A 20248-nucleotide genomic window follows, 5' to 3' on the forward strand; every position below is an offset into this window, starting at 1 on the left:
TTGTGATCGAATCATATTCTTCAAAATATGTGAAAACAGTCATTGGCACAAAAATGTTTGAAGGACTGCTGTTTTTATGGAAAGAAAAAAAACAGTGACATGAATGCAATTGTACAGTATAAAGATGCTGAATATGAAATAATCACTTCAACTTCAAGTCGATTATATTGTGAATATACAGTACCACTGCTCATGGGGCCAACGCCCCCCAAAAATGTCAGAACCTGCATAACTGGAACAAAAAGGAATAATAGCCACTGCCGACTTTCTCTCCAGTCAACCTACTATGCCAGAGGAGACGATTCCTGGGCTGCTTGCCAGTCAGTCGACAGACACCCTCACATTTGAACGGTCTGAATGGAAACGGAACCAACACTGCCTGCACCTTAGGCAAGCGACAAATTCAATTCGCCTGCAAATTCTGTTGCTGACACCCACAAACACGCGCATCGCCAGTTTTCTTCACGCTATCAGTCTACCGATTTCTGCAACTGCAAACAGAATGTTTGATTTCATTTTGATCCATAATGAAAAGATGATGTCATTTTTTCCAAGACTGAACAACTTAGATGCAGACTGTGGCATCTAAGAAAGGATTGTCTTTGACCTCAACGGCTCCACTCTATTTCAATTGAAATTCAATTCAAATGCGTATGTGTGGGTGAGGATTATTTCTCGTGCACGTCTTACAATACAAAGGGTATAATCAAGAGAATGCAGAATGAGAAAATGAATTGGCCAAAGCCGACTAGCAGCCACCGACCATATCAGCTCATACTTGACTTGAACTCGGGAGCTCTAAGAATGAAGGGAGTGAGTAAGAGTAAGCTCTTCCCATAATTTACCCTGACTTTAAACAATAGCTACTTCAACCACATCATGAAATGACATCAATTTACGGTCATTACTTTCTCAGAGTCGTCTTTGAAGTGCAAAGACTGAATAAGATAAGATAAGAAAACCTTTATTAGTCTCGCAATGGAGAAATTCCAGATTCACAGCAGCAAAGTTATGAAAGGAAGAAGTAGAACAACAAAATAAATGAGCTCAAATCTGATTTATTGAACACATCGTGGACAACGTCGTGGTAACTTTGTGTGTTGTCCAGTATAACAATCAGCCTTCATTATGAAGAGCGCCTTCTATAAGAAAGCCATATGAATATGTCACCCACAGATTGCGCAATGGCAAGATGAAAACATGGACATATGGTAGCATGTCACAGAACTAAAAAAATAAATAAATAAAAATAAACACAACTTGCACAGATGCACAAGGGCAACTTGTGCATCTGCGTGTGGCAAATGATGTGTGCCAAACTTTGAAATGTACTCACTCTGAACTTGCCGCATGCAACACTCTCACAGAGTGTAGGCCTAGTTGAGCAAGAGAGGACTCTTAGGTGTATTTTGGGCAGACCTTTATGATTCATCACCCGAGCGGCGGTACTAAAACAGTTTAGCTCTGCGTGGGTTGAGGCGGGACTGGTTTCACACAGTAGATCTTTCTGGCGCAATATGAAAGCAGGGCTGCCTTTCAAATGTCATTTTGTTCCCTACGAGGCGAATCGGTGGAGCGATGGCCGGGTACAACCGCATCTCTAGTTTGATCTCCTTTGGAGAGATTTCCATGCTGATAGTGATGCCAGGGATTGTTGAGATCCCCCCCACCCCCCCCATTTCCCACTGATGGGTGCTCTAGGAAATTTAGCGCAAATCATGAAATCCTGTGTGTGTGGTGGGGGAGGGGTTCCCATTTTGTTGGAGTTGACACCAGGCAACATGGTTGTCTCCTGAAATAGCGTGTTTGCCAATCATTTCTGAGGCCCTCTTCTGTGGAATTTGTGGAGTCATATTACAAAATATAGGTACGTCGAAAAAGTAGGCATCTGGTGAGTATAGCAGTCTGCATAATACTCTAAGTAAGTAAAAGCGCTGTGATGCCTTTACTCTAACAGGAAAACGAACCCTTATTAATGCGCTGAATCCTAACAACATTCTACTTTTCTCAGCTGATGAAAGCAGGTCAGTGTGTAAAGTAAGTGTATGCACGAAATCCCATAATACAGAAAGTCCTCATATCACCTAAACTGACACAGCTAATAAACATCAAATTTGCTGGCAACACACTAATCATGTCCTCCGAGCTTTAATAGAAACTCTTCCAAACATTCACATACTGATAGAGAAGAGATGGCATCTGAATGGCCATTAATGCAAATTGATGAATTAATTAGTATGGCAACAAGCCGCGGGGCAAGATGACTCGTGTGGCGTGTAAAAGAGGCCCAGGTGCAACTTCCCGCTGAATCTTGGGTCACCTTTATCAGTTTTCTTGCAGTCCCTCGGAGTGTCTTTCTTTGTTTCTTTGTGAATTAACGTCTTTTGCTTGATGTGAGGACACTTTCTCTATTTTGTTTCTGCTCCCTGTCGGAATCAGTTGTCCACCCTGTCAATTTTCTTTTCAAATTTCTATTTATTTATTTGTAAGTTTTGCTCTTCGTCTCTTTGCTTTGCTCGAAGCATTTTCCACTCTGGCTGTGAGCCCGTGTTGCAGCTCGTCTCGCGTGACTCCCCCTTGTTGGAGCTTTTCTCTCGAAGCTACAGAATGATGGAACATTTTCTCAATCAGTTCCTTGCAAAGATCGACCATCTGTACTCTGTGGTCATCTTTTTGGCCAATGTAGCTTTGAGGCAGACAGAATGGAATATGTTTGAAAGGAGACTTTCATAGCATATGTTCAGTACATGATGTTTTCATCCATATATACTGCAAGAATCAAAAACGATAGTTACATGTCATGTGGAAATGAAGGCGCTTTCGGGGCTGACCTCTCTCATGCAAATGAGCCAACTTCACCAGCCCTTATTCTGCTGGCCCAATAACTAGCTCGGCTTTTGTTACAGTGATGGACAGGATCTCGCCAGGCCAGTGTGTGTGTTCTGGGCACCATTTGGCTGTCTGCTTTCCGTGTTGTTTGGCGGCGAATGTGCCGTGGCCGGCTACTTGCATCTACATGCGGAAGCAGAGCCTAGAGTGTGTGACAAACAAATAAATAAATGGACTCCTCCTCATCCAATAGATGTTTTCAAACGGTACCAGTCATTAATGATACTAGTAAAAAAATAAAATAAAAAAAGGAACGAGTAAGTACTTTGTCACATTTTGCATGATGGTAGTTGTAGGACACCAAAAAGCAGGCAAGAGCCAAGGGTCAAAACGTGGTGGATTGACCAAAATGTATTTAACAAAAATACAGACAAGAGTACAATGGAAAAACACTCAGTCGAAGTACTCAAACAAATGCCTGGAAATCACAATGAACCAAAGTAACAAGCAAAACTATGACAGGAAACAAAACATGACAGGAGCACACATATACTCACAATGACCCAACCAAGACTGACAGAACTCAGGGAACGAAATACAAGCAAAGTGGCGAGACAACGAGAAACACCTGGACAAGACACAAAGGGTTGTGGGAGCCGATTGGTTCAACACAAGGGACACGGATGACGAGAACTGGTGGTGACAAAAAGGGCACATGAGGAAACAAAACGAAGCGTAACCAGACAGAAACATACTTGAGAGAAGAAGTGTGACTCTCAGGCACAGCTTTAAAGGACGCACAGCCAGAGTGTGCGTTCGGTGTGTCGCAGAAGCATATGAGGCATGTATTCAGGCTAACAATCACATCTACGTTGTCGCAACATTTAGAAAGCATGTCCTAACCGACTGGCTTCCTTAAAAGGCTCAGGAAAAAGCTCTCAAAACATGCCGAGTCCAAATCATGTGTGAAACAAGTGCCTCAGGGGGCCAAACCCAGTCCGCCAGAGAATTTTGGTAGCGATTCCTGTTGTACTTTTTATAAATAAACTCACTTAATACCATGGCAAAGAAATTGTGAATTGGGCACAGCTGTTGAGAAAGCAAGCGCTTTTTATAGAAGGATGGAGCGTATCATTGCATGATTCTCCTCATTTGTGTGTCTTTTAATGCTAATGGTCTGCACAGTGAATGCCACTCAAACGTTACTCATCGCGTTTCCATCAATGTATAATTAAAACAACACTGGCATTAATGAGGTGTCTCGGGTGACAACACATGGCGGCGATAACTTTGAAAAGGCGCACTTGGGTGAGCCCAATCGCTCCCCCGCTGCCAGGCAACAAGGATGAGGAGAAAGTCATTTCAAAGTATAAGGGCAAACGCCGTGATTGCTAAATACACTACCGAGCAGGTTACTGTCTCGAGTTATTCATATTGCAATTAACCTTTTGCCACACCGCATAATTTCTCTCAATGAGAGTTCGTAGCAGGGAACGCATTTCGCATTTCCTTGAAGAAGTTCACTTGATTTGACTATGAATCTGAACTCCTGAACTTTGGTTGCGGTTGAGTTCTTGATGACCATTTGTACACTCCTGAATAGCAATTGATTTTTGTTGACGTTGTGTTCTTGATGCGCCCGATTTGGCACCCCCCAAGCAGAGTGGGAGCTGGATGTCTCTGTGCGTCCTGCCGCTCAATAATCTTGCACTCCACCAAGACTGCCATCACTCAGCTCCCTCCCTGTTTGAACCTTTGCAACCGCTTCCTCTGCTCTAAATTTAAATTCAAGCATTTGGACACACTGACTTAGCATCAGCATCCATCTCTTGATGTGTGTGTTTGCTTTCAAATTCACCCCCTAAACTTTTTAGCCTGTAATGTGTCTGCACTGATATTTTGTCCCTGTTGGCCCGCAGTAGTGAAGAAGATTGGTCACAGCTGAATAGTATTCAGTAGCATTGCTCCTTTTTCATTTTGACTCACCTTGGAAGTGAATAGCTTCTTGGAAACGTAAAAAATAAAAATAGTCATCGGTACTGAGTCATCAGAAAGGTCAGAAGAAAAACGACAACATGAGGGCGTCTAAGGTATGTGACGCGCATTTCCTTCAACCTTCCTTTTTAGTTTCTCTTGACAGAGTGTCATGCCATTCTCCCTTACTCAAGCACAGGGGTGTAATTGAAGCGGAGAAGTGGCACAGGAGACGAAGACTGGAGCTGCATAATAAGCAGGATTCTGCTACCTTAAAAAAGGGGGTAGGCAGGAAAATACGACCTGGTCTCGGGTCCGCCTTCGTCTCCGCTGCACTTTTCAGAGATGCTGAGAGGCGATGACCAGCAGTGAGTATACAGTGACAGCAAAGCCAGTTCGACCTGCCGCTGCTACAAACGTGGTCGCCTGCCTGCTAAACGTGACTGATGTCCTCTCCTCTGGGTGGCAGTCAGAACAGCGCTCATGAAGCGGCACTTCCGATTTCGCCTCGCGTAGCTGCAAAGCGGCATGAATAATGGCTTTCATTTCCCATCGTTATGCGCAAAGAGAGCCATTGTTTACTGTGTTTACTGTAAGTATGTAGTCGGCGCGGATAGAAAGGACTGCATTTCTCTAAAGTGAACAGAATCATTTTCCCATATGGAGATCACAAATACTCCATAAACCGGCCTTTCTGCGCCACACATGGCAGTGGCTGTAGTTTTCGGCATTTACAGATTGGACTGTGCACGTACGTAGTTGTAGCATGTTGCCACCAAGGAAAGACGATAAATGCCATTTAAATTGAACCATTGAGAAAAAGGTAACAAATTTTTGTTGCCACGTGTCTACTAATATCTCTGTCTGATCCCTTTTTATTTTTAACAGCATGAAAATGTGTCCCATGTGTCCAGCCCTGCATTGTGATTCTGTGCATGAAATAACACAATGAAAATCGTTGGCTAAAGTGCGACTACCCGTGCATCTCACCCACACACACACACACACGCACACCCCCCCCCCACACACACACCCACACACCCACACACACACGCACTCACACACCCACACACACCCACACACACACACAGGCGGACACACAGGCGCTTGCACTCACACACACACGGATTCAAAGACACATCTTTCCACCGGTGAACTATGGCTTCTGCCACTTTATTTTCCTAGGCATGTCTGAAATTTCCCCAGAGACGAGATTCAAAATAACAGTGGGCCAAAGTCAGGCTGCAGGCCAAGCCAGACTAACAGTGGTTAGTCAATAATTGCAGAGGAAATGCCAGGCCGAGGCTGGTAGAAAAGTGAAAGGGCACATCGAGGAAATACTAATCAGTGTGTCAGATAATCTCTGGCGAGGCTGCTGTTGTTGTTGTGGATGCCACTGGCTAATGTGACGCTTCATCCGCGTGACTTTGGTTCCATGTGTGCACTTTTACAGGCAGGCGGCGCTCTTGCCAAGTGATCTTAACCTCACCGACTTTGGCCGTAGCGCTCCCGTTGACATTTCATGTAACCTTGGGTTTGGGGATGCACCTTCCTGCATAAATAAAATCAAGGCTTCATGATACCACAGTCAGATGAACATGCAGAGAGCCGTTTTTGTCCTAGTCGCGCGCTGCTTTCTCCTCCCATTCAAATCCTAATTATATTTTCGCTCTGGATAACGCGCCTGCAGCTAAATCCAGCCTCTTTCTTTCTTTCCCTTCCCTACATTTGGTCTTCAGCTTTCTCTGACGTTAATGGCTTCTTCCCCTGTTCCTGCAGCGGGCTCCCCTGATAAAATCCAGGCCACCTTTCCACATGGGGAGGATTTGTAACAGTGATCCCAAGTTTGTTTGTCCAAACAGAAGTAAAACAGCATGCGTGCCTGCGCAGCTAACTGGAGAGCCCTTTTTTTTTTTTTTTTTTTTAACCCCAACGATGTTCTTTCTCTCTCCCGTTACAAAGCTTCATTCCTTCCACTCTGTTAGATGGTGGCTTGTTACTGCATGTCATTAAAGTGATCTCTCATTCGCACTGAGTGAAATAGTGAAACCCAGCCTGGCATGATTGCAATTCAGACCGACGCGGTGACCTTGATTACACTCAGTGGGTGTAATCAGGAAAAGCTCATCAGGTTGGCCACACGGCATCATCCTGCCGCTATGTCATCGGGAACTCTCGAGCTGATTTTAAGGTGAGGTGACTCGCTGGGATCGTGGCGTCGTCCAGCTCTCCCGCAGTCAGCGTGTCACTGAAGCCTCTTGCCAGCAAACACAGAGCCCTGACCTGCACAGTCACCGGCACTAAACCTCAAAATAAATAAACCATGGGCAGAGCAATGCAGACCACTTGAGCTATTTTCAGCATCGCTCGCTCCAAAATGCCTTTCAAAAAAAAAGAAGCACCCCCACCCCACACCAGATTGGGCAGAGCAGCATCTAGAAACCAGCTAGAGTCATGGAGAAGCTGCATGGCTGATCATCTTTTTTGGGTTGGTCGATAGAAGGCGCTTGGCAGCCGAGAATCCTCCCAGAATCGAAGGCAACAGAAAGCAGTTTTTTGGGGTGGGGGTTTTGTTGTTGTTGTTGTTGTTTTTTTAATTTTTTATTTCAAGCGCCATTAATTGTGTCGATCGTGGAATCGAATGAGGACCTCACAACACTCAGAGAGCGAGAGAGAGTCTCCCATCTCTTGGTGGAAATTGAATAGAGTGATTTCATTCATGCCAGCGCAGTTAGGACACCGGCTAAAACGGCTTCTGAAAGAAGGCTATTTGTACTTACTTTTGCTGAAGTGAGTGTCACAAGTGTCATGATTCTGTTTGTGACCAACAGGTGGCACTGTAGGGTTCTCCCTGCAGCTGCATACCTGTTGGTCGTTATGTAATTAGTTTGTTTGTTTAGAAGGACTCCCGGCACGAACACTCGGTGTTGGGTCATTGTTGCTGTTTGTTTGGTACTGTCATGTTTGTCTGCCATGTCCCTGTCATGTTTATGTTATTGATAGTTTTTTGCTTCAGCCATGGTTTTGTTAGCTACTTTGGATTATTTTTGTTTTCAGGACTTTGTTTGTTTCGGATTTAGTTTTCTCTGTGTTTTAATACAATTCTTCAAGTACACCCTGCTCCTCCCTCTTGCCTGCTTTCTGGGGTCCACTACCACCTCGCAAACGTGACAACAAGGGTTCATGTTGACATACTCATATTGCTCAACAAGAACTAGGAGGCCTGAGATCCTTTATTTTGTCATTTCATCGTTCCATTTTTTTTCCGCCGTGGGACAAACTATTGCGTTATGGCAGCAAAGGCCGATTCACACTTTGCACTTGGAAATCTTGTGTCAGGTGACAAAGGGTTTGAATTTCCCCTTTGAATATTGTTTGAAAACAAATAATTTGTGAAAAAAAATGTTACTGCTGCCACAAGTCACCTCCAAAGACTCAATGGACTAAGGCCCAAATCTTGAGCAGTCCAGTTACTTCACAAGGGCAGTCACTCCAAACTCCATGCCATCTAGTCTCCTGACATTCATCTCACTGTTTCACGTCTTTTAACTTTACACTGACAGCACACCAAGAACACTTGAAGACAGGTATTTATTTAATTAACAGGCACAAAGAAATCAATGAAACCTTGACTGAGTTGCTGTTTTAAAATACGCTTGGTGAAGTCAAATTTAAACCTCTGCGGCGTATGATAGTCCCGCTGCTGACGGACGACTTTTGCGCATACAATGAGTTTCCTTTATGAGCCCCGAGTATACTCCTCACCTGCTGATTTAGGAAATGCGGTTGCTTCAGCCGAAGATGACTCTTTCTTGGTGGTCAGCATAAATAGTTCAGCAGGCGGCCAAATATGACTTTAATCCGCCACATGCGTTTGTTTGTTTAATCACCAAAGAGCACGCTGGGAACATTTACTAGGCCGTTTGAAAGATTTGCTGCCTCATATCTTTTTTAAGAGTAAAGTTACTGATGGTGTAGTGGTAAATGGGTGGGATTTCGGTGCAGGGAGAGTCGTGTGTCTCTGGGACTGGCTTTCGAACTGTCTAAGGTTTCGTCCGCCGGGAAGGGCTCCGTCTCCCCACGACCCTGAACAGGCTAAGCGGTCCCGAAAAAGGACAGACGGATGGATGGATTAATTCAGAATAATTTTTCTAGTCTGCAAAGCCCTTAACTCCTAATTGAAAAAAGGGGACGTCGCAATAGCGCGGAGAACAAAGAGAAGGGCATGGGAGCGAGTGAGGGAGAGAGAAGGGAGAGAAGGGAGTCAAGAGCCTGACATGAAAACATAATGAGGATTGTCATGCCCATGGGGGCTGATGTGAGGGATTCGCTGCACAGGGCTTTAGCCCAAGTAGGAATGCAGAACACGACTGAAGATGGGAGAGGGCACGAGGGGACAGAATGAGGATTTAAAAAAAAAAAAAAAAAAAACGTCCGAGATGTGCTCGCATGTTCAGGGGCCAGGAAACGCAGCTGTGCTGACCCGCAAGCCGCCGGGCAGTGCTGCTGGTGGGCTGCACGCCAACTGTCCCTTCAAGCCATCAAATCTTGAGGAAATAAAAGCATGTGTGTTATGGTTGCGCCCCCACGCTCTCAAAGGACTGCGGTTCATTTCGTGCTCCAAGCAATGGCAGAAATGGCCGGAAAACGCTTGAAGATGATTCCGACTGGGGCCAAACACTTGGAGCTTGAGAGCACTCAAACTGAAAGCCAGACTTGCGCGACACACTGAGTGTGTACAAAACCATCACGGCGCTGAAATAAAACCTTTGGTTTGATTTCATCCGCAAAGAATGCATTTTTCATCGCGGCTGACTATTTTGCGGCAAACAGCATTTGGCCTTTGTGGCAAGGCTCCATTGGATTGACCTCATGCCGGTGCAGCTCAAGAGTCTAATGGGAAAACAGCAACCTGTCTTGTAGCATACGCTACTGACATTATTACTGAAAGCAATTCCAGCAGAATCACAATTGCAAAAACAAACTGGAAAGATGGTCTTTATAAATATAAACGGAGCCAGGGAAAAACTATCAGTGGGGAGCAACCAGTTTTCAAAAGCGACAGCTTCAGAATTATGCTGCGAGTACACTGGCAATTTAAAAAAAAAAAGAGGCTGCCAGTAATGTCTCTGTCAATGCAAAAGATCATCTTAATGATTAAAAAAAAAAGAAACATAATTGTTCATTTCTTTGGCAAGAAAAACAACTCAGTTTCATCAAGTCAAGTCAAGTCAAGTCAACAGTATTTATAGAGCACTTTCAAACAGCCATCGCTGCATACAAAGTGCTGTACATGGAGCAATTTAACATGCACAATAAACAGTAAGACAAATCGGTAATAAAGGCGGTAGAAAGCACCAAACAGTAAAACCAAGAACAAATCTAAGTCATGCTGAGTCGAATGCCAAAGAATACAAGTGAGTTTTGAGGAGGGTTTTGAAGATGGGCAGCGAGGAGGCTTGCCGAATGTTTAGTGGGAGGTCATTCCAGAGAGAGGGACCAGCAACAGAAAAGGCTCGATCCCCTCTGAGCCTCAGTTTAGTTCTTGGTACTTCTAATAAAGTCTGGTCCACAGACCTGAGGCGCCGGGCAGGTGTGTAGGGGCGGATGAGCTCAGAGAGGTAAGGTGGCGCGAGATTATTCAGAGATTTGAAAACAAATAAGAGGATCTTGAAAATAACTCTAAAATGAATGGGGAGCCAGTGAAGGGATGCCAGAGTAGGAGTTATGTGCTCCCTCTTACGAGTACCAGTCAAGAGGCGAGCGGCGGCATTCTGGACCAGCTGAAGGCGCTTAATGGAGGACTGGCTGACTCCAAAGTAAAGGGCATTGCAGTAATCGAGCCGGGATGTGACAGAGGCATGAATTACTGTCTCAAAGTGTTCATGTGAGAGGAGAGGTTTTATTTTGGCCAGCTGTCTAAGGTGAAAGAAGCTGGATTTAACAACGGCACCAATTTGCCGATCGAGTTTGAAATCACTGTCCAGTTTAAGGCCCAAGTTTGAGACTGTTGACTTAAGATAAGGAGACAGGGGGCCCAAGTCTACAGGATGGAATGTACAAGGGCCACTGGGACCAAACAATATCACCTCTGTCTTCTTTTCATTGAATCTCAAGAAATTTTGTGCCATCCAGGTTTTGATTTCTTCCAGACAGGATAGGAGTGGCCTTAATGAGAAGGCGTCTTTCTTGCTCAGTGGGACATAGATCTGGCAGTCATCTGCATAGCAGTGGAAGGGAATACCATGTTTCCTTAAGATGGAACCCAATGGGAGCAGATACAGCGAGAACAGCAGAGGCCCCAGAATTGAGCCCTGTGGAACACCACATGACAGGGGCGCAGTGCGTGACTCAGAGCAGCCAAGGCTGACACAGAAGGTTCTGTCAGCTAAATAGGACCTAAACCACTCAAGAGCACTGCCGCCAATGCCCACCAAGTGCTGCAAACGAGACAGCAGAATACTGTGATCCACTGTATCAAATGCTGCAGTTAAGTCCAATAAAACTAGACACACGTGGTCTCCAGAGTCATTTGCCAGGAGGATGTCATTAGAAACGCGTAACAGGGCTGACTCCGTGCTATGCATCGTCTTGAAACCTGACTGGAAGACCTCCAAGATGTTATGTTCATCCAAGAAAATTTTCAACTGCATGTGCACGACTTTTTCCAGAATTTTGGAAATGAAAGGCAGCTTGGAAATGGGCCTGAAACTTGACAGCACATCTGGATCAAGGCCAGCTTTCTTGATCAAGGGTTGGACCACAGCATGTTTAAACTGTTGGGGAACTACACCAGAAGAGAGGCTGCTGTTGATGATATCCAAGACTGATGCGCCAACACTCGGGAGAACCTCCTGAAAGAAGTGCGGGGGAAGAGAGTCGCAAGGGGAGCCAGATGGCTTTGTCTGGCGAACTACATCCTCCAAAATATCCCAAAAAATCAACTTAATAGCAAAATATGCAGATGAAAACCACAAACGATTGCTTGCTTTGAAGAACTACAGGCCTTTTTTTCTGGGCTAATTTCGATCCTCAGCTCAAGTAACTTTGTGTTTATTCATGTTTAAAAAAAATGGATTTGGGGCTGGCAGTACAAACAAAGGCAAAAGTTGACAGACTATCGACTTGGAGTTGAGATTGACATTTTATCCAAAATCAGGCAGCTCATCCATTTTGTACAGTAGTAAACAACCATTTGAACTGTGCCATCACCGAGTGGGAACTGCAGCCATGCTGCTTCATGTCAGTCAGCTGGGTGGGGGACAGAAATTGAAACTTGGACTACATACTGTACTTGACTTGGGTTCTGCCTTCAAGGTGGAAGCGCTGACTTGAATTAACATGCAAGTCGACCACCTATCTCGGACTCAGCATTCTTGATGCAAATGTTTCAAAATGTCTTATCAGCCCCCTCCTTTTGATCTATCTATGCACAAAGAAAAGTCTGTTGGGATATTTCTCTTTCTTCATTCATCAAGCACTATGCAAACACAACAATGAACAGATTACCAATGCATTGCATCAAAGCCGTCTTGACAGGGAGCACATGCTCGAGAACTCTGCGCAGATTTAGGCAACAAAGGGAGTTGGAATGAAATTAAAGCCCCAAACGGCTCCAGGGGGAAGCACCTCTCCTCTCCCTCTGCGCCGCGGACAGATGGAATTTCCTGCAGAGCAGCGCTCTCTTCAAAGACCACTCGAATGGCTTTATCACACGAGCCAGGCTGCTCGTGTACGTTCATGTTTTTCACATGAATTATGAATTTGACTCAAATGAAAAGAAAAGGTTAATGAGCCTTCATGTTTCAAGACTTGTGACCAGTCAGCCAGAGCACAAAGGCAGGAGGAAACGCAGCAGTGCCACAACTCCAACCTTACACCTGCTGTCTGGATCAAATTCATGGTTTCATCACTGCTTTTGAGTAGAGCGGTATTCACCTTTTGCGTGTTACATCACAGTCTTCGTAGGAACACCCCCTCCGCCTTAATACGGGGTGCAAAAGAACTATTTGCATGTGCTGAAAACGTTGAAACTCCAGTAAAGCAAGCAAGCACATAGTCCTGCATTTATCTATATAGGCGAAATGGTCAAATCTTGCTGTGCGATCGGATGTACTAATAGACAAGGGTGTAAATGAAAATTAACTTTTTATAACGTACCTGCTGATGAAGATTAAAGATGGCGTTGGATAACAGTGAACAACCGAAAGGACTGGCAGCCCTCAAAGTATGCACCGATCATTTTTTTACACGGTTCCTCGGTCATTATTCATATATTTCACTCATAATCGTTAAAAAAAACATGTTGCCGGGCGCGAACATGGGACAGAATGTTTAAAAATAAAATTCCATTAAAAATAAATAAATAAATAAATAACTCGGTTAGCATCATAAGCAAGTTTTACACAGAAGATTTCATGTACCCCTCCGGTGTGAGCATAGCATCTCATCCCAGGGACCCAGCCAGTGACAAAAAAAAAAAAAAAAGTGTCCAGACTGTTACAAGCTTTTAAATCAGCTCCAGTGTAAGGTGATACGGCATTGATAACATAATGATAAAGGTCGTGCGTTGTGAATTCCAGCAAAGTCAGCGATTTGATTAAAAGGGTGAACACAGCAGGAAGCAGTTGAAGTGGTGAATGTCATGGCAAGATGGGCAAAAATATCCTACCCAGTCACTAAATCGCTCTGTTTTCCATCCACTTCGATTCGGCAATCATTAACTTTTGCAGTTTCTCATGGTGCACTCATGTGATCACATGATGTAGCTGCTAAGGGGTCAATATAATGTTGCCTTTCATGGAGCTGGTATAGGTTTGCTTCCCGGCCAGTGGCCTAATGCAGAGTCACCACTGGTCCCAAGACCACATTTAAAAAACTATGGTTAAGTTGCGTCATTAAGGGTACCTGGTGTTTAAAAAATAATAATTAATAAAACAAAAACAAACCGTGCCTAATAAAGCGGGTCCTCTCATTCACTTTAAAATCGAGGTCAAGACACACTGATTCGCTCGGGTCCGTGCATGGCAGGTAAATTGCAAGATCTCCCCTTGCGGATGATGTAGTCGGTTGCGCATGTGACCTGAGCAAATGGAGAGCGCCTTGCGGCCAGTGGGGTGCTAGTAAAATATATCTTGAAATGATAATGGTATGAATTTGTTTAATGTGTTGGCTTCTGCAATGATTCAGAGGGATTGTCCCAAGCCGTTGTCAGACCGAAATACGATACAATACAATACATCCTGATTTATATAGTGCTTTCACAACAGCTGCAGTTGTAACAAAGCACTGAACAAAACAGTTAACATAAAGTAAAATAATAAACACAACACATAACATAAAACACGGACAGTCGTGCAGTCCTAACCACTTTTCCCTCACACGTGTTGTTGTCTGAAGCAGGTATAGATGAAAGAGGAGCGAATCAAAGTGTTCTTTCACCAGTGGATCAGAGACGTCATGCTCAGAATTGGATTGGATTGGATTGGATAAACTTTATTATCAAATGTACTGTATGTGGAACATACAGCACAGATAATGTACACACGTCGGCTACAAGCTAAGATGAAGAAGAAGCTGTAGCATCCATTGATGAAAAAAAGAGATTGGTTCACTTCCCCTGTCCCATGTAAATCCGCTTCAATTTCAAGCAGCGACTTTCAGTTCCAAATACACTTTTGCACTCCGTGCAGACGCTCCTCTCTCCTCATCCTCAGCCATCCATCCAGCAGCACCAACGCAGACTGTCCAACAGCACCGACATCTCCACTGAACAAAATGGAGCAAAAAACACAAGCGCCCCGGGGCTGTCCAGCACCGACAGTCAAATGGCGCCGACATTCCTCCCTCAAAATCAGTGCTGGCACAGGCGTGCTGCCAAGAAGGCGCAACCACCAAGCACAAATTCTTCTCCTTTGACGAATGTCGTGGCCAAAAATCACTGAAAACAGTCCATATCAGGTCCACACGACGAAACAACAAACACCATGTGACAAAGCAAAAGACAAGAACAACAAAAAACATCAAAAAAAGCAAGGCTCTTGAAGAGCACTTGCCGACGGCTGCCTACTCGGGCGCCATCTTGGAAAAAAAAAAGGGCATTAACAATGGCATGAACCACACATGTCCGTGGAGGTCAGAAGCCTGCGACTCTTTTCAATTCACCAAAATCCACCAAAAACCATCTTTCAAAAGGCTAGTCTAAATTGCAGTCTACCTTTGATCAACAAATTGCCAGATGCGCTGGGGGTGTGCAGTTAAATAGACTGGAACGCCTAGCGAGGCGTAGCGTGATCTACCAAATTCACAAACATCCAAACTAGATTTGCCCTGGCATGAAAATGAAAATGCTCATGTTTTTTTGCTGAGTTCAGTCCAATTTCTCGGGACATGCCAGCTCTGTCTGCCAGATCGCCCAGTGAGACACAACAACATCCCAAATATGGTAAAGTAGACTTGCCATGGCACAAAGCCAGTTTTTATGCCAAGCACATGGGGCCCGTCTATGAAAATATGCCCCTATAACTTTACATGAGAAATATTCAAAAAACATTCTCATACCTAACAGCTTTTTTGCTTTTCAAATACCGTATGGCCAAAAGTAGTTTTTGAGTCGTGCTCGTAGCAAATAAAGGAACAAACAAATGGTGAAACATCATTCCCCAGTTGTATCAATAGTATAATTAGGAGGGGAGAAAAAAAAACTTGCAAAGAAAATTCATGAATTATTGAAACACCAATTAAAAGCCACCAATTTCACCCTTGACTTCATTTCTGAAGTGAATGTTCATCCACTCACTCAAACACTTCCGTGATCAGTCCAAGAGGAGATGTTGTGTGTCACTGTTCCAAAACAACAACCATCTGTCAAGCTTGAGCTCAGTGGCTCGACCACCTTTTTCCACCCTCACAGATGCCGGATTTCCACAAAGACTGTTGAGACAAACAAACAAACAACAATTGTTCTTTGTTTATTTTGAGCGATCTCTAAATAATGTGCAAAAAGCAGGGCAGCTTTGCTTTTCCGGCTGTCAAACTCATAAAGTTCACAGACGACACCACGGTCATCGGTCTCATCAAAGACGGCGGCGAGTCTGCGTACCGCCAACAAGTGGAGCAGCTGGAGCTCTGGTGCAGCCGACACAACCTCGGGCTGAACACGCTCAAGACTGTAGAGATGATCGTGGACTTCAGGAAACATTCTTCTCCACAGTTGCCCCTCACATTATCCAACTGCCCCGTGTCAACCGTCGAGACCTTCAAGTTCCTGGGAATCACAGTCTCCCAGGACATGAAGTGGGAAGTCAACACCATCTCCATCCTGAAAAGGGCCCGGCAGAGGATGTACTTTCTGAGGCTGCTGAGGAAGCATGGCCTGCCACAGGAGGTGCTACGACAGTTCTACACGGCAGTCATCGAATCAATCCTGTGTTCTTCCATCACGGTTTGGTTTGGGGCCGCCACAAAAAAGGACAAAATCCGACTTCAACGGACAGTTAGGACGGCGGAAAAAATCGTTGGCACCGCCCTACCCACTCTTGAGGACTTGCACACTGCAAGAATCAAGACAAGGGCACGGAAAATCCTCCTGGATCCCCCGCACCCTGCCCACCACCTTTTCCAGCTACTCCCCTCAGGCAGACGCTACAGATCCATGCGCACCAAATCCAGTAGACACTTAAACAGCTTCTTCCCTCTAGCCATTAACTCCTTAAACAGTCACTGACGTAGTCACTCTTCTTGTACTACAAATACTGCTACTGGTTACTCTAAAATGGTTCAATGATTTGTTGTTTACGATGATACTAATGCAGCGTGTTATACCGGAGACAAATTCCTTGTGTGTTCTACATACTTGGCCAATAAAGATGATTCTGATTCTGATTCTGATTCTGATTCTATTGTTGCCATTTCGTCCTGTAGTTTCACTCTAGCGTTGGCATTTCTCTCTTCAGTCACATGCGCAGTGTATTCGTCTACTCTCCACAACTGCTTAATTATCCACTATCAAGCGGAGGAGCCAAACACAGAAAAGATGAAAAAGACAGGTGTAAACATTTGCACAAGACCGTCGGGGGCCAAGTCAACTCAGCAGCAAAAAGGCAACATCAGATCAACAAGACTTACAAGTACTCTGAATGTTATCTTCCCGCAAATGTACTTTGGTAAATGTATTTGTTGTAGCCGTGACAAAGTGCAGCAGAATCATTGCAAACATCAACGCACTTGCCATGAAAGAAGCGGGATCTTCACTCAACACAAAGGTCAGGCGGCCAACATCGAATCCGACTACAGTATTTCTAGATCGATGCCATCAATCCAACTTTCATGCCTCGCAGGCTGTCGGATTTCTATTATTCAAATCCGTTTTAATTGAATACCATGAAAGAAATAAAAATGATACTTCAATAGTACTGCGGTTGCTCATGATTAAAATGTGTTATTAGTATGTCGTTTGATCAATGGCAAGGATAAAAAGGGAAAGGGACTTTAATTATGTGTAACCGAAAATGAAGTACCGGTACTTTTTTTTTCAGTGTCTACTCCAGAATGCTCACCATTTGGATGTGTACACTGAACAAAATATTTTGGTTGAATTTTATTTAATCAAATGGTTGCATCCATCCATCCAGGCTCCAGCACGCCCTTGACCCTTGTGAGGGTAAGTGGATCAGGAGATGGATGGACGGAAATAGTCGAATGCATTTTTTGAACTTAACTGCTGCAAATTGTGAGATGCCTAACTGATTTTCATTGCTCCCGTCGCAGTGAAAAGAACGTTTTTTTCACTCTCAGAAGCAACCAAGAAGATCATCACAATTGGGGGTTTCATCATGTCCAAACGTACCACTTTGAAGTCGTCAGCTCTGCACTCGCTGCCGTGGAAGTGGCAAGAGAGCAGCATGTCGTGGATGTCGTGGCCGGTCCGGTCGTAGAATTCCAGCATGTTGAAAGGTCGCGGTTTGAAGTTATGGAAGTCAGATTTGACCCTCAGACTCTCCAAAACGCTCTCCTCCACAAGATGCACATCTCGGATCTCGTACCTAGAAGAGACACGCTTTTAGAGATGCAAATCCGAATGATGCCATTTAGCCTGCTCATACATCAGCCACGTAAATTCAGCCAAGGTAGCAGTAAGGAAAAACAAAAAGGCAGTCTTTTATTCAAGTACTGCAATTTCCTCTGGTTAGAATTTTTTTTTTGTACACTTCATATTGTTCTCTTGCTCCCCATGCAGTTGTCGAGCAGCTCAAGAAAAAAAAACATTGCTGGAAATTTGCCAAGCTCATTTCTTCTACAATATCAATCGAAAGTTTAGGGTTTTTTTTCATTCTTTGAACATTTCCTGAATTGTAGATTCATATTTAAGTCATCAACATTAAGAAGAATATTATTATTGTTATTATTATAATCCGAACAGAACATTTTATAATTTAGATCCTTGCCAAAAGTAGGCATCTTTTGCCCTGGTAATCTTGGTGGTTCCTCAACCAGCTTTATGATGTGGATGTAATGCCTTATCACCTGGAATCATCTGGAATGACTTTCACTTCACAGAGTTCAAGCTTAAACTTCTTGACCTTTTCATGTGGTTGAGACTTTGTGAATTTGAAGGTGTTTCCAAACTTTTGACTGGAACTGTGCATAATTGATCCATTTAAGTTCTTGGTGACTTGATAAAAAAGATCCCGAAATTGAGTTTGGTCATGCGGATGGTATATGAGAAGACAAAAGTAAGAGAGAAATCAGCCACACGTGCACAATACACAGTAGCGCATTGCATTGATGTCAGAACGACTGTGATATGGCAAAAAAATTAAATGAAAAACAAATATGGACATTTTCTGTTTTCTCAGACTACTCGCCATTTTACAACCTGATATTTTCAAAGAAATTGCTGCTTTTTGTTGCTCTCCAATGATGGATGCAATGTGAAGTACAGTGATCCCTCGCTATTTCGCGGTTCGTTTATCGCGGATTCGGTGCATTGCGGTTTTTTCAAACATATTCATTAAAAAAAATCATATACATGGAGTACAGTACTGTGTATATGTTGCTCTATGTGACTCGCTGTTGTTTTGCAGGTTCTCACGGACTGTTTGCGGACTTTTTGCCGACTTAAATTTTTATTCAATTTTTTTTTTTTTACCTGTATATGTTAATTGGTCGCTACTTTGATTTTCGTTTATCGCGGGTGGTTTTGGTCCCCATTAACCGCGATAAACGAGGGATTACTGTACTTCACAGTGTTTTAGGCTTTTTTTTCTGTTCACCTACACTGAAAAAAGGCATCATAGATGTCGGCCTTTGATATATTTTGGAACTAATCACAATAAGTCACACATATCACAGTATTGATTCAAGAATTTGGCATTCAGTGGAATGTCTTTGATATTTGTCTTGTGCAAGGCAGCGGGCGCCATTGTCCCGTGTTGAATGCCAGCTCGGAAGTGAGCGAGGGAGCCAAATATCCCACATCACTCTTGGCATTATGCTTAGCCTCAGGAAGTTTCCTTTCATCAAATGGAGCTCATAAATTTCCGACTACGCCGCCATGTATCCAAGGGGGGTCGAATAGCTGCAAATGCATCAGCCGCAGACCTTCACTGTGCTCTTTTGTCCAAACGTGACATTCTGACGGACTTGCCAAAGAGCAGATGACTTTGTTTGCATCTGCTTTTGAGTTGTCTCAATTAGCGGGATAATGAGCTCGCATCAGCTTTGCTTTTTAGCCGTGACAAATATTTTATTCTACCAGGAAATGTGTGATGGCGAGCCACGTCCAGATCTTCAAAGATTGCAGATAGAAGTTGAATGCGCAGCTACCACACTGTGAACATCTCCGCAGCGACAGCTCATTAGTGGCTGACGTCACCTGACGCTCCGAGCTACATCTCTTGCTAATGTATTTCACCTTCATCAGTGAAAACCGGTGGTGGCTCACTTTACGTTTACATGGAATTTAATGCTGTGCTGTACACCAAAAGGACATCAGGCCATTACGCTGAAAAAGGAAGAAAAGATAAGCATTAAGACCCCCCCCAGAGCTTCAACATCATCCGCTATTCTGGGAAGACACTCTTGGAGCTGCTGAAGCAGAAGACCATTGTGAGGTCAAGAGGTCACCGAGGTTTCTCTCTTTTTCAGGTCAGTCCGAATTGTTCTATTGGCTACGCCCAATGTTTGCGCAATCGCTTCGATTGATTTTCCCCTCTTCTTGCAGCTTCAAAATGGTTTGATTTTCTCCCACAAACTGCTCCTCTGGTCTGGATGTTTGCTGAACAGCAAACGCAGTTTTCACCGGTGAAATCCAAAGCCAAAAACAAGCACTGTCTAATATTTAGGCAATCAATCGAAAAGCAATATCTGAGAAACAAGAATTGATCAACGCATATTGGAAAGTCATTATTTATACATTATAAGTCTTCTTCAGCTCAGTCGCTTC

At 44.0% G+C, this 20248-nt stretch overlaps 1 protein-coding gene across 2 annotated transcripts in view; it reads right to left on the reverse strand.

Annotated features, from left to right (window-relative positions):
- Positions 1–20248, reverse strand: part of LOC147210691 (acid-sensing ion channel 1-like) — a 39233-nt gene that overhangs the window by 16896 nt on the left and 2089 nt on the right. For both annotated transcript variants that reach the window (XR_015101323.1, XM_086114888.1), the window contains exon 2: positions 17651–17846. Coding sequence is in view for 1 of the 2 variants with exons in the window: in XM_086114888.1 (XP_085971014.1) it covers positions 17651–17846 (196 nt within the window). In the remaining variant the exon portion in view is untranslated. The remainder of the gene's footprint in view (positions 1–17650; positions 17847–20248) is intronic.

The sequence above is a fragment of the Hippocampus guttulatus genome, chromosome 1 (assembly GCF_054856545.1).
Source record: "Hippocampus guttulatus isolate MCC_2025c chromosome 1, RoL_Hgut_1.0, whole genome shotgun sequence".
NCBI lineage: Eukaryota > Metazoa > Chordata > Actinopteri > Syngnathiformes > Syngnathidae > Hippocampus > Hippocampus guttulatus.